This window comes from Rhea pennata, chromosome 1, assembly GCF_028389875.1.
Source record: "Rhea pennata isolate bPtePen1 chromosome 1, bPtePen1.pri, whole genome shotgun sequence".
NCBI classification, from domain to species: Eukaryota; Metazoa; Chordata; class Aves; order Rheiformes; family Rheidae; genus Rhea; species Rhea pennata.
Genome location: NC_084663.1, coordinates 93111216 through 93126066, shown reverse-complemented (window position 1 = coordinate 93126066; position 14851 = coordinate 93111216). Strand labels below are relative to the sequence as shown.

General features: G+C 45.4%; 1 protein-coding gene across 4 annotated transcripts; it reads left to right on the top strand.

Moving 5' to 3' along the window:
* The first annotated feature begins 585 nt into the window (after positions 1–585).
* Positions 586–12444, top strand: CLDND1 (claudin domain containing 1). Of its 4 annotated transcripts, none has more exons than XM_062572059.1 (6): positions 586–617; positions 1348–1525; positions 8960–9261; positions 10469–10576; positions 10925–11062; positions 11159–12444. In XM_062572059.1, the coding sequence occupies exons 3-6, from the start codon at positions 8973–8975 to the stop codon at positions 11377–11379; spliced, it is 756 nt and encodes a 251-aa protein (XP_062428043.1). In that variant the 5' UTR covers positions 586–617; positions 1348–1525; positions 8960–8972; the 3' UTR covers positions 11380–12444. The 4 variants fall into 4 exon arrangements, with proteins under 4 accessions (XP_062428043.1, XP_062428048.1, XP_062428034.1 ...); XM_062572064.1 differs by having other exon boundaries at positions 593–636; positions 8963–9261; XM_062572050.1 differs by having other exon boundaries at positions 593–636.
* Positions 12445–14851: the final 2407 nt, after the last annotated feature.

Here is a 14851-nt window from a genome sequence, read left to right as displayed (position 1 = left end):
TCTTGCAGCTCTACAGCTTTGGCGCTACTCAGCATGAAGTTGCCAGGTTCCCAGGCACGTGCGGGGCGCGGCCTCGGTGGCTCGAGGCAGAGCTGCGGGACGCGTGCGGCAGCGCGGGTGCATGCGGGGCCGGGCGACGGTGGGCGGCGGGCCCGGAGCTGTGGGCTAGTGGCAGGGCTGCGGCGCACGGTGGGGTGGCAGGGCCCTGCTTTGGGGCCGGAAAGGGGTGCTGAGAAAGAGACATCCGTCCAACAGGGGCGTTGCTGTGCGCGGGTCCGCGACTGCAGGGATGCAGCGAGGTCGAGGCGTTCGCAGCGGGCGCTGGGGATCCCAGTGAGCAGTTTCATGGGCCGCCTGGCACGTACCGGCTGGGGGTTCCCAGGCGCCGTGAGACTACAACTCCGAGCAGGCGTCGCGGCCGTGTCGCTCGGTGGGGGGGGGTGAACTACAACTCCCAGCGAGAGCCGCGCCGCCGGCCATGCGCGCATTGTGGCGGAAGCGGGGAAGAACTACAGCCCCCAGGGTGCCGCGCGGCCGGCGGGGCGGGCGGCTGCTCTGGCGTCGGGCTCTGCAGCGGGGGGTGGGGCGGAAGGGGGCCGGGCCGGGTCGCAGCGGAGGTGCGGGCGGCGATGGTCGGTGCGTGTCGCGCGGCGCCGGTGACCGTTGGGGGCGCGTGGCTGAGGGAGGGAGGGAGGGGCGGGGCCGCCGGGTCGGGCCGTCGTGGCGATACCGTACTCGGGTTTGGTGGCTGTCGGCGACCCCCCCCCCCCCGCCCCGGCCTTCCCGCCGGGGGCCGGGGCGCATCTCCTCACGCGTGTCCCGCGGGGGCCCCGGCAGCCACGTCGCGCGGGGGGGGGGAGAGGGGCGTAGGGCGGCGGGGTGGTCGCTGCCCGCCACCGGGCTCTGCCCTGTGTCCCCGGCCGCCTGCGGAACCACCGCTGCGTGGGGTTTGGCCCCACCGGCCCTTCCGGCGTCTCGCTCAGCGCTAACGCTGCGTCTCGGGCGTGTCAGCGCCGCTTAGCCTGCTGTGGCTCGTACGCGTGCTGCTGGCCCGGGGCAAATGGCAAAGCTAGACCCGAGCAGCTAACCTGCCGTGGGACTCGGCGTTTGCACCAGGCCAGATCCATCCATGCGGCTCCTTGCCCAGTCTGCTGGCAACAGTAGCTTCTTCTCGTGTTTTGAATTGGTGGTAGTGATGCCAGCACGGCGGAATTGGTGTTGGCGTTGTCCTGAGGGCTCTTGTCGTCAGTTTTTAAATTTACTTTTTTAATAAATAGCATTGGGAGATTTCTTTAATTTAAAAGTAGAATGGTGGTCTCTAATTATTTGGTTTGTTTCTGTTTCTAGATTACTTTTTATGATGCTGTTGAAGAGGAAAGTGAATGGATGGAACAGTTAGGGCAGAGAGGAAGCTTTCACTTCATGCTCTTGACTTACTACAGAGCAAAAATAACAGTCTGTCCCTGAAGCTACCTGGAATCATTTGAGCCGTATGTGCTGACAAACAGCTTCTTCCCCTTTGAAGGTAAGAAATGTTTGATAGTGTTCTCCGCTAGTGCTCCATTATCTGAGAGTATTAAAAATAGGATCTTGTTTGGTAGTGTTCTCTCCATGTTGTTTACCTCTTCTTGCACACCTCTTGCACTCTCTGCTTTTCCAGAGAGTGCTCAGATTTGCAAGCATGTTTCTGAGAATGTCAGCCCTCATTACATGGGGTTTGCATGTGATGGCCTACTGTTGGCTGAGCGGAGTTGCCATTGTAGCAGAATAGACTGTGCATGTTTTTATGTTTTACCTTTATACAGTAAAGGTACAGTAACTTCTTAAAATGCTTTCTGAATGTCTAATTTTTTTTTACCTGTTTTCCAGTAATTATTATGTGTTTGCTAGAATGCTTGCTTTTGTGATGATCTAATTGTGTTTGTTATTTTTCAGATCTGCTGCCTTACCCTTTTTTCCCTTTCTGTGAAATACATGTATCTCTTCTTTGAATATTGCTGCTACTTTGGCCTTTGTCTCCTCTTTTATAAATTGTCATTTTGCAATTTTTTGTTCTGAGCAGCAGCTCCTTCATCTTCTCCACATGCATGGTTTTGTTTGTTTGTTTGTTTTGAAGTTTATAATCAATGAAACTCAACATGTCTCATTTCTTTCAAAAATAAGTATACTTACAATATTCTGTGAAGCACATCTGCTTGAATACCTGTATACTATTGTCTTGCATTGTTATGTTCAGCGTACATCTTAGTTTCAGCCATAACTTACCTGAAACAACTCATATGGTTAGAACCAAGTGTGCTGGTAATGTTGTATGAACGTACCTTTTGTAGAACGATTATGTTCTTATTGACAGGCTATAAAAGCAGAAGGTATTTTTATTTAGTACCAATATTTGTCTTTCATTTTCCATAGTAGTTATGTTATTTTTGTAATTAATCTTACTTTAAAGAACGTCCTACTTACTTTTGTGCATAACTAATACCATGAAACCTTCTACAAAGTGTGACATAATCTTCTAAACCTGCAGTGTCTTTCTTCATGGTCTCTCTCTGGTAACTATTTTTCACTGATTCTGCTTACTATTCCCATTGAGTTTTTGCCTGGGGCTGGAAGCGTGATTATCTCTCTAATCTAGCATAGGTCACCTAGTTTAAGTGTGTGTGTGTGTGTGTGTGTGTGTGTGTGTGTGCATCTGCTCTAAATGAAGATGCATTGGGTAAACACTATAAGTGAGCAGGGTAGTGAACTCCGTTATTGTGTCTGTGGCAGGAAAAGCTTCTAGTTTAAAATTTGTGTAAAATGTTTGTGGAGTTCTTCATCTTTTTTGTAAGTAGTTGGGCTGTTAGGTAGAAGCACTGACTGGATCTTCATTATAAGAGATTGGGTGTCTGCTGTTGCCCTGACACACCCTTATCCATGCTGAAAATCATGGTGTATTCTTCCATGGACAAATGCAGTACAAGTCATGTACTAGGGTTTGGGGGCTGTATCTACCTCAGCTGCTCTCTGCTTATCTCCGAAGCTGTGCATTACAAGAACTGAATATCAAAGAATCATAGAATCAGGTTGGAAGGCGCCTCTGGAGATCATCTAGTCCAACCTCCCCATTCAGCAGGGTCACCTAGAGCATGGTAGAGAGGGTTGCATCCAGGCGGGCCTTGAAGATCTCCAGAGAAGGAGACTCCATAATCTCTCTGGGCAACCTGTGCCAGTGCTCCATCACTCTCACAGTGAAGAAATTCCCCCTCACGGTCAGCCAGAACTTCCTGTGCTTCAATTTCTACCCATTGCTTCTTGTCCTGTCACATGGCACTACTGAAAAGAGTTTGTCCCCGTCCCCTTGACACCCTCCCTTCAGGTACTCATACACATTGATAAGATCCCCCCTCAGTCTTCTCTTCCCCAGGCTGAAGAGGCCCAGCTCTCGCAGCCTTTCCTCATAGGGCAGATGCTTCAGCCCTCTGATCATCTTTGTAGCCCTATGCTGGGCTCTCTCCAGTACTTCCATGTTTCTCTTGTACTGGGGAGCCCACAACTGGACACAGTACTCGAGACGAGGCCACTCCAGGGCTGAGTAGAGGGGCAGGATCACCTCCCTCCACCTGCTGGCAACACTCTTCCGAATGCACCCCAGGATACCACTGGCCTTCTTGGCCACAAGGGCACATTGCTGGCTCATGGTCAACTTGTCATCCACCAGCACTCCCAGGTCCTTCTCTGCAGATCTGCTCTCCAGCAGGACAGTTCCTAGCTTGTACTGGTGCCCAGGATTATTCCTCCCTAGGTGCCAGACTCTGCACTTGCCCTTGTTGAACCTCAGGAGGTTCCTCTCTGCCCAGCTCTCCAGCCTGTCCAGGTCTCTCTGTATGGCAGCACAGCCCTCAGGTGTGTCAGCCACTCCTCCCAGCTTGATATCATCAGCAAACTTGCTGAGGAGGCACTCTGTCCCTTCACCCAGGTCATTGATGAAGGAGTTGAACAGGATGGGACCCAGCACTGAGCCCTGGGGAATGCACTAGCCACAGCCCTCCAACTAGACTCCACGCCACTGATGACGACCCTCTGAGCTCTGCCTTTCAGCCAGTTCTCAATCCACCTCACTGTCCACTCGTCTAACCCGCACTTCCGGAGCTTCTCTAGGAGGATGTTATGGGAGACAGTGTCAAAAGCCTTGCTGAAGTCAAGGTACACAACATCCACTGCTCTCCCCTCATCTACCCAGCCAGTCATTCCATCATAGAAGGCTATCAGATTGATTAAGCAGGATTTCCCTTTGGTGAATCCATGCTGGCTACTCCTGATCACCTTCTTTTCCTCCGTATGTCTGGAGATGACATCCAGAATGAGCTGTTCCATCACCTTTCCAAGGATGGAGGTGAGGCTGACCAGCCTATAGTTGCCTGGGTCCTCCTTCTTGCCCTTTTTTGAAGACTGGAGTGACATTGGCTTTCTTCCAGTCCTCAGGCACCTCTCCAGTCCTCCAGGACCTTTCAAAAATGATGGAGAGTGGCCTGGCAACAACATCTGCCAGTTCCCTCAGTACCCGTGGGTGCATCCCATCCGGGCCCATGGATTTGTGGATGTCTAGCCTGCCCAGAAGGTCTCTAATCCTATCCTCCTCAACCAAAGGAAAGTCTTCCCTTCTCCAGACTTTCTCCCTCACATCCAGGCTCTGGGATTCCTAGGGGCTGCCTGTTAGCAGTGAAGACTGAAGCAAAAAGGCATTCAGTAATTCTGCCTTCTCTGTATCCCTTGTCACCAGGCCCCCGCCCCATTCAGTAGCGGGCCCACATTTTCCCTAGTCCTCCTCTTGCTGCTGATGTATTTAAAGAAGCCCTTCCTGTTTCCTTAACATCCCTTGCCAGACTCAATTCCAACTAGGCCTTAGCTTTCCTCGCAACATCTCTACATACCGTGGCTGCATTCCTATAATTCTCCCAAGTCGCCTGTCCCCTCTTCCACGTTCAGTGGAATTTCTTCTTCTGTCTGAATTTGGCCAGGAGCTCTTTGCTCACCCATGCAGGTCCCCTGCCCCCTTTGCTGGACTTCTTACTTATAGGGATGCACCGCTCTTGAGCTTAGAGGAAGTGATATTTGAATACTAGCCAGCTCTCCTGGACCCCCCTTCCTTCTAGAGCCTTAACCCATGAGATTCCACCAATTAGGTCCTTGAAGAGCCCGAAGTCCGCTCTCCTGAAGTCCAGGGTTGCAATCCTGCTTGTTGCGTTACTTTTTTTCCTGCAGGATCCTGAACTCCACCATCTCGTGGTCACTGCAGCCAAGGCTGCCCCCAACCTTCACGTCTCTAACCAGTCCCTCTTTGTTGGTAAGGACAAGATCCAGCAGGACACCCTTCCTCATAGGCTCCTCCACCATTTGTGACAAGAAGTTATCATCTATGCATTGCAGGAGCCTCCTGGACTGTTTGTGCCTTGCTGTGTTGTCCTTCCAGCAGATGTCAGGGTGGTTGAAGTCCCCCATGAGAACCAGGGCTTGTGATCATGAGGCTACTTCCAGCTGTCTGTAGAAGGCCCCATCAACTTTCTCTTCCTGGTCAGGTGGCCTGTAGTAGACACCCACAACAGTGTCCCCTGTGTTGGCCTGCCCTTTGATCTTCACCCATAAGCTCTCAACTGCCTCTTCCTCCTCCACCCCTAGGCAGAGTTCGATGCATTCCAGTTGCTCTCTCACATGAAGAGCAACTCCACCACCTCGCCTTCCTGGCCTGTCTTTCCTAAAAGCACAGAGCCTTCCATGACAGCATTCCAGTCATGTGAGCTATCCCACCATGTCTCCATGACTGCAATGAGATCATGACCCTGCAATCACACACAGATCTCCAGCTCCCCGTTTGTTCTCCATGCTGTGTGCATTGGTATACATACATGTTAAAGAGGTGGTCAAGCCTGCAGGTTTCCCAGGAAGGGTGTACGGGGCTCGCCTGTGGCCATGTCCCAAACGCACATCCCCAGCTGCATGCACCTGTTGGAGGCCCCCCAGCCCAACTTGTATTTTGCTGTCTGCCCTGTCTCTATGACACCTCCCCTCCTACCTAGTTTAAAGCCCTCTTTACTAGGCTGGCCAACCTGTTTGCAAAAGCAAATGTGCCCCGCTTGGTGACGTGAATCCCATCTCTCCCCACCAGTTGTTGATCTTCAAACCATATTCTGTGGTCATGGAATCCAAAACCCTGTTGCCAACATCAGTGGCGTAGCCAGTTGTTGATTTGGGAAATTTTCCTATTCCTTCTCCCATGCCTCCCCCAAAACTGCAGGACTGATGAGAAGACCACCTGGGCTCCCAGACCCTTGACCATCATTGGATGGCCATGTCTTTTTTTGCCTTGTAGGTACTGAATACTGATCACTGCTTTATTTTATATTTGATGTTTAACCTTTCATTTTGCCGGTGAATTGCTCTCAGTTGCCAGCTGATGTTGACTCTGCCAAATCCACGGTGTTTTCCCATGGATAGCAGGCTGGCCAGAAGTGCATGGTTGCATTTTAATGACAGCGTGGAAAGAATATTCTCAGCACCAGTGTTTCGGACCTGGCAGCACGGATATTGTACCTGAAAATACAATTTTTTGAGCCAGTTGTTTTTTTTTCCGTATATTAAGTACCAAGGTGATACGACTTTGTCATTGTAATCATAGGTATCAAAAGGCAATGGCTGCAAACAAAGGGCCCATTGATGTCCCAGTTGCATTCTACTGGCACGAGCTACTGCTCTGAGGATAGAGCTTGTAGCTTCTTGTGATTCCTCCTTCCAGAGAGAGCTCTTTCTAAAAAGAAGAGTCAGTTGCGGAGGTTTCTTACTGCGGTGAATATGACTGCAATATACTGGCAAATCCAGACCAACCTGCTCACCTGCCTGTTCTGCTGCCTATCCTGAGAGAGAATTCCCAGGGGACCTGTTCAGCAGGGGGCTCAGCTGGGCAGGAGCAGGGCAACACAGCTTTGGCCCTGTGGATGCTGCTTACCCTGTTAGCTTTGTGAAAAGTTTGTAAAGGGGGAGGGGTCCCTCAATGAACTCAATTAGGAAAAAATTAGGCTTCAGCTTTCATTCAGCAACTTGCTCTTTCCCTATTCTGCTCATTGATTGCCCTGTGTACCTTGGGCTGGATGTTAGGGTGTTAAGGGAGGATATAAATACGGATCCAAGGATTAAACATTGCCTGGTATTTGCTTTTTACTAAGTCTGGACTTACTTTGTTCTATGTCTTCTAAACATAATTAAGTATGCCCAGATACGCTGTTTTCTCTTAATTTATTGTCCCAGCTTATAGAAGTTCACAGTTCTTGGATTATGTTTTGACTAGAGCTGTGGTGTTCAAACTTCACAGTACTTTAAGGAGGTGGTTTGTCAGTCCACCACAGATTAGCTCTGTCCTTCCATGTTTTGAAGGAAGATTTTACACAGAATATTGTCTCATTCAACATCCCAACTTGAATATGAAAATGAGGCATAAAGGATGATAAGACTCATCTCTTATCTCCATCCCTGTTAGACAGTTTAAGTCAAACAGAGGAACAAATAGGAAGGAAATGAAATGCAAAAGTCATTGTTAGCAGCAAATATTGATGCCTTTGAAATTCCCCACTTTAATTTGCACCTTGTTTGATAATGCGGGTTTTCTTTTTGATTAGGTCTGACTTGAGCACTCATGCATTTTTCCTTGCAAATGTTGTGGTTTTAGGCATTTGCTCTTTCCAGTTGCAGTCCATTCAGTTGCAAAGAAGCTAGACCAAAATATTTTGATGAAAATGTGAGAGTAGCCAGGTGAAACAACCAGTTGACAAGTGCTGATTAGTTACAGCCTCCTGTCACCAGAATAGCTCTGGCTGGGTTAACTTAAATTGATATTTTGTTTGGCAAATACATAAAGTCTGATTCAACACAATCCATAAATTTAATCAAGCACAGAAAACGCATGAGCACAATAGGCACTTGAAAGTCCTCCAGCGTAATTAAACTGAGTTCTACTGTATTTCACTGTCTGCAAAACATTACATGTATTATCAATCAATTAGACATTAGAGTGACAGTATTGTCATAACTGTAGGCATACTTGGCATCTCTATTTTCACTTGCCTCTTTTGACCCTGAACTTGCACTGTTCATGAATACAGCCCTGCAAAGGTGTGCATTAGTAACACATATTGTAGGGAGCCAGAGCAAGGTCCTCATGCCAGTCCATGAACACCTTTCAATTTAGAAACTCTTGTCATCTCATACCCATGGGATCTTGGCACTCCCACTGCATAGTTCTTATTCTCTAGAATCACTGCTGTATGCATTGTGGTATTACTGCAGCATTTGTCACAGTGTCCAAATCTGTCTTTGGTGCTTCCTTTGTGCTCCTTATCTCTAGTGGCTAGATACATTTCTCTGCTTTCCAGAAGGCATTCCAGCATCTCAGTGTGGCTGTCTCTGAGAACAATTAGGATAAACTTTTTTGACTCTTCTGTGGTTCTTATCTGTACTGTAAACACAAGCTGTGAAAGCCATATAGGATGGCAGGCTAAAAATAACTTCTACCCTCAGTAATCTCATAAGGAAAGATAAGTCTTCTGACAGGGTACCCTAGATGGATTCTCTGCAGTTCCCTGCCATCAGGATCACAAATGCCTGTGAGCTGTGCCATCTGCTTTGGGGTCAGAATCACTGTTGCTTTGTCAGTTGCTGTGTCTTAGAGAAAGAGCAGCTAGCTCTGGTGACTGTGTGTGGGAGAAGGACAACTTCCTTGCCTTGAACTTGCAGATCCAGTTGATGCTAACTAGTGTTATAGACTTACTCAATGTTTCTTTGCTTTTAGCTTGTTGGAAGAGATGCATATCTGGAGGGGGAATAGGATTAGAGGAATGGGGTCGAGTTTCACGCTACTGGGATAACTCCTCTGACACGAAGGACAAAGTTGTTCACTCCATCCTTTTTCTCATTCTCTCTTTCTTTACAGCAGCCAGGGCACAATGATGGATAACCGTTTTGCTACAGCATTAGTAATTGCCTGTGTTCTCAGCCTAATCTCCACCATCTATATGGCAGCTTCCATCGGCACTGATTTTTGGTACGAATACCACACCTTGTCCCCAGCTGAGAATGTTAGTGAAACTGGCAAAAGCATCTGGGAAGAATTTGTCAGTGAAGAGGCAGATGAGAAGACCTATACAGATGCACTCTTCCGGTGCAATGGCACAGTTGGATTGTGGCGGAGGTGTATCACTGTACCCAAAAACTCTCACTGGTACAGCCCACCAGGTATCTCCAGAGCAATTAGCACTTTTGCTGCTTGCCAGGATGGCACATGCTAAATATCTCACAAACACATCCATGCTACTTTGTTCTTCCTGAAGACCTATTTCTACCTTCTGTGGTTTTTGAATAAAGACAATCTAAACTTTTAAAGAAGCAAAGGGCAAAATACTCTGTGGCTGTTAGTGCCACAAAATCTGGATTTGACACATTATACTTGATTTAAATTTAATCTGTGACTTGTTTTATCTCCTGTCTGCTTTCCCAATGGGAGTATAGTTACTTGCTCTGCCAGTCACTGTCTTTTTAAGAGAGGTCGAGGCATCTAATAATGGAAGAAATACACTGTTTTGTCAAAGGGATATTCGTGCCTTTTAGCTAGTCATTCATTTTGCTCACATGTCAGAGCTGTCCCATTGTGGCATCACCGCAGTTTGTATCACAGTGCTGGATTTCTTTGCAAGAGCGCAGATTTAAAGTGAAATGCTCTGTATTCTTTTTCACATTGACTGGCAGTGGGGGCTAAAAGGAAGTGTGATGAACACTTGTTTTAATCACTTCAAATAAGTTTTGACTACATTAGTACTATGCATGTGTGTGTAAAGCCCTTTGTTTTGACCTCTCTTTTGAAAAACATTACTTTTGAACATTTTTTTCTGAAGAAAAAGCTTTATGTGAAATCATTTTTTTTTAATGAAAACACGATTTTGGGAAGAAACTTAAGGTAACTGCTCAATAGTGTTCTCAGTGAATGGGGGAGAATTCAATATAAAACAGCAGATATTTCTCTTTTTGTAAATGATCCTATTCTCTCTCTTTTTTAAAAAAATATGCTTAATAAGGTGTTACATTCTATACATGGAGATAAGCACAGCTCCATTATGGAAGTCTTGAGAGCAAGGATATGTAACAACATAGACAAGTATCATATGCTGTATTTTTTTTTCTCCAGTCTGTCAAGTATGGAACAGATCTCTGGATTGTCCATGTGAACTTGAAGAGACTGCATGTTTGAATGCTGTGCCTCATTGTAGTGAATGTACAATATATTTACTTTCTGATAAAGCATCCTGCAAATTTGTTTTGGGAGCTTTTCTTCTCCAAAATTTAAGTCAAAGGAGCTTTTTAACTGAAAAGGTTGAGAGCAGAGGACTTGAATAGAGAGAGGGGGAGACAATCTGATAGTAATCACTGGGGGGTTTTCTTGTTGCAGACACTGATATGACAACAAATTGCATCAGTTTTTCCCTCTCCGATCAGTTCATGGAAAAATACATAGAGCCTGGAAACCACAATAGTGGCACGGATCTGAATCGGACTTGTAAGTGTCTTTCACTTCCAGCAGGGATTAAAAAAAAAACAAAAAACAAAAAAACAAACAGTTGTAGTGACTAATGAGAGAAGCATCTGTATTTTTCTGTGCACTTTTACAGTAGTGCTGGCAGTAGGTTAAAATATAAAAAGAAAAGTAGGTGCTGTGGGGAAGGTTTTGCCTATGAGTGTAGTGGGAATTTGGGAGTTAATAGATGTTCTAGTTTAGCGGAAACTTCAGTCCTTTCTGGCTAAACCAATGGAAGTGTGTGTAGGAGGGAATATACGGAAATGGGAGAAGATCATTTTCTAGCATACCTTGAACAAACCTGTGACTCTGTGTTTCTTTTATGTGCAGATCTCTGGAGGTTGCAGTTTCTCCTGCCATTTGTCAGCCTTGGCCTCATGTGCTTTGGGGCTCTGATTGGGCTCTGTGCTTGTGCCTGTCGAAGCCTTTACCCTGCCATTGCCACTGGAGTCCTCCATTTCCTTGCAGGTAGGTCCCCTACCACCCACCACTTGCACTCCCTCCTCAGGAAGCCCAGTGTCAGCCATGTGTGAGCTCACTGTACTTTATTGCTTCCTTCCCCAGGGCTCTGTACGCTGGGCCTAGTTGGCTGCTATGTAGCTGGGATTGAGCTGCTCCACAAGAAGCTGCCCCTGCCTGATGATGTGAGGGGTGAATTTGGCTGGTCCTTCTGCCTAGCCTGTGTTTCAGCACCTTTGCAATTTATGGCAGCTGCTCTTTTCATTTGGGCAGCTCGCACCAACAGGAAAGAATTTACTCTCTTGAAAGCATACCGTGTAGCATAAGTGCTGCTACCTAAGTGTTAGATTTTCATGTTATAACCCTTTCTCTCCCCAGCCCTTACTACTTTTGTTCTTCTTTTAGTCAGAATTTTGCCTTGTTACTGCATGCTTCTTGCCATTTGAGACTGTGTAGCCTGCAGGCCCTGAAGACAAAGACTTCTGGGCTAAACAAGCAAACTGTGCTGGAAGTCTGCAGATTTGAATAGGCTTTTTTTTTTTTTTTTTTTTTTTTTTTTTACATTTTGAAGACAATCTGTTTTTTTTCCTCTCTCTCTCTTTTTTTTGTTTTTGTTTTGAACTTGACTTCATTATTGAATAGTCCCCTTTTTAGGTGTTCATGCCCCTTCCTAATTTTGTTATCCTGTTAGCCAGGAGGAAGTAGAAGAGGCACTGTGGCATGGAAGATGAACAGGAGAAGAAAAGATGTAGGCAGGCAAGAATAGGCACTGCAGTGCACAAATAGTAAGTAATCAGGCATTGTCTGCTATGTGACCCCACCTGCAGTACCTACAAAGAGGACTCGAGAGATGTGGGTGAACATAGAAACCTCTGTGATGGAAATACTGTAGCTACATCAGTGCTGTAGCTTAGCTTTGAGTCTCTTAGTCTCACTCTGCCACTTTTTGTGGCATCTGCCAGACTGAAATAAGCGGAACAGCTGGTATGCTTGCTTTTGCCAAGGAGAAGGATCAGTTGGCCTATGTGGAGCTTTGTGCTGCTATAGCTACACTGTTTCCAGAACCCAAGCTAGTTTGGTATCTACAACGCAAGTGAGTGTGCACTATGATCTAAACTTGTGGTGCTTTTACTTGCTGTGAAATACAGTTTTCTTCTCCCTTCTTCTGTTGGAAACAGCCCCTCACAACTTTTCATTTTTAATTTGGTTTAGTGTGTGTGAATATGTATATAAATTAACTTTTTTAAAGCTTACCTGTTTATCCTGTGTAGCATACAATAGGGTTGTGTTTTTTTTTTTTTTTTTTTTTTTTTAAGGTGCTGCTCTCTTCCCTCCTTGCCCTAGACCTATTGTTTAAATGAAATAAAAACAGAGCAAAAGCTCAAACATTTTATCAATGTTGCGTGATTTTGGGAGGAGTAGAGAATGGTCTGAAATGAATTTTACTGGGAGAAAGGAAAGTCAGTGTCTATAGAAATTTCACTTGGGAAAAGAAACTGTGTCTGTACAAAAAATCTTTTTCTGTCTTCAGGAAAATCTCATCAGAAACAAGATGTTTGGTCAGATTTCGTATTAAACCATTCAGCTCCTGCTAACTTAACATTTTCCCCTCATCGTTGTTGGGGGTGGGAGGACAATACCCGATAATTCCTAATTAGCTCACAACCTCTACATGTGTCTCTTCTATATCACTGCAGATCTGCCCAGACTGGGTGGCATGTCTTATTAAGAAAACAGTGTTACAAAACTAAACTGTAATTCTGAGGTGGTAAATTCCTGCATTTCTTTGCTACCTTTTTAATATAAGAAATATATTTTAGAAGAAATGAATCCTGTCAAAGTGAATGACTGTGGTGGCAGGAATTCTGTGAAATGCTATTGATGAGAATGACACAGAAATAAGCATTTTATCTCATTTACTTTTTTCTTTGAATAAGTGTTTCTATCCAGGCTGCATTTGCTAGGTCAGCAAACACTAGGTCAGTATTTCACTGAATATTAGGAATCTCTGTTAGTACTGGTTTATCTTTATCTTTGAAAGGAATCAACCTACTTCTCCTTTTATTATCAACATTGGGATCTTTACAGAATGAAACAAGCTAGACACATCCATGATGCGAAGAAACCAAGCTCACCAAAAAAGCTGCAGTATGCCCTGTTCATTCAAGATAACCCTCTTTGCCCTGGTGTTTAGTAGATTTCTCACCTTTTTTCCCTAAAAAAGGCTTGCTTCCTTCTCTAAAATACCTGAGAGAATTCTAAGTCTAAGAGAGAGGAGATATGCTTCTTTTGTGCAGTATTTGAGAATAATCAGAAATCCTTGCTGCTGATATGTCCTGATGTAGTGCTTTTTCAAGCTCATTAGTTATCTTATCTTTGACTTATTTAGATAAGGCCCAACTGCTCAGCTAGTCTCTCATTTGTCGGAAATGCTAGGACATGCAAGTCTAAGCTTCAGTCAAAAGGGATGAGAGGTGCTCTTCTGCCCTTTAAGAGAGAAGAAATCCTATTGGTTATTTTATCTAGAACAGTGCCAATTTGTCTTTTTGGGTTTTGGGGTGCAATCTTTTTTTAAGCAGCTGGCAGAATAATCATGTTCTGTTATTGTAACTGGAGCAGTGGGAATCCTGCCTGCTTGGACTTGGTTGCTCCCCCCCTTTATCTCCTATCAGAAACCTATTTTTCTGAAGTGTAACTCTGAATTCTTGAATGTTAACATTCTTGCTTACAAAAGAAGGATTGTCATGGATAGAAGGGGAGATGTTAGGGGTGTTGTCAGTCCTAGTGTTATTGATCCTTTCTTGGTCATTTTAAGTATTAGCAAAACCAGGAGTCCCAAATTTTCTCTCTCTCAGGTAAATGCTTGTGGGTTCTCTGAAATGAAGAAAACAGGCTTTAACTCATAATTGATTTGAAGCATTTACTTAAGAGTCATTTTTTTAGAGTTTTTTTTTCTCTCCTGTGAAAAGATTCCTTTATTGGAATGGATTTAATAAGAGGGAAAAGCAGATTTCTACAGAGAGAAGGCTAGCTCTCTTCAGTCTAGGATGATGGATCTGCATGTTGGTGTCTTTGTAACTGTGCACCACGCTCAAGGGAAGTGAGTGGGAAGAGTTCTTGGACTGCTGGGTCAGGTCCTTTAAATGGTGTTGGAAGAAGACTGAAAAACAGAGTAGGTGCTGACAATGGAGAAATTCTGTACAAGAGAGATGATTAAGCATACTATGAGATGGATCTTGACCCAGCTTTTGCAGTACAGGTCCTTAATCCTGTGATGTAACACACTGGCAGATTCTCTCATCTTACTTGGAACTTGGCTGCATTCAGAGAAGTTGGAAGCCCCTATTCATGATAACACACTTATACATGAGTGCAGGCATCCTCGTCAAAAGAGCAAAGAGTGCTCCAACTCTGGAAAAAAGTGGTGGTGAGCTCAAAGACAGACTTGTGTCCCTCAGCATCTTGTGGTCTGACCATGGGAGAGGTTTACTGATACTGGTTAAGTGTTCGAGGGATAAGGCGGACATGTATAGTCAGATCAAAAGAGATACTAAAAAGTCTGTATATGTATGGGGGGGAGAGGGGAACAGCACCCATCTCTAACAATGTGGTGAGCAGTTTGCATTTATCCTTCAAACATGCCTCCTGATCTTACTACTAAGGATTTAGAAAATGATGGGGGGAGCTTGTTTTTTCCTAAGACTGAGGTTTGTTTTCCTGTCAACACTGAAAAGCTACAAGGAAAACAGCAGTAGCAGAAAGCTGCTCAGAACAGTGAAGTGATTAGTCTAGACAGTA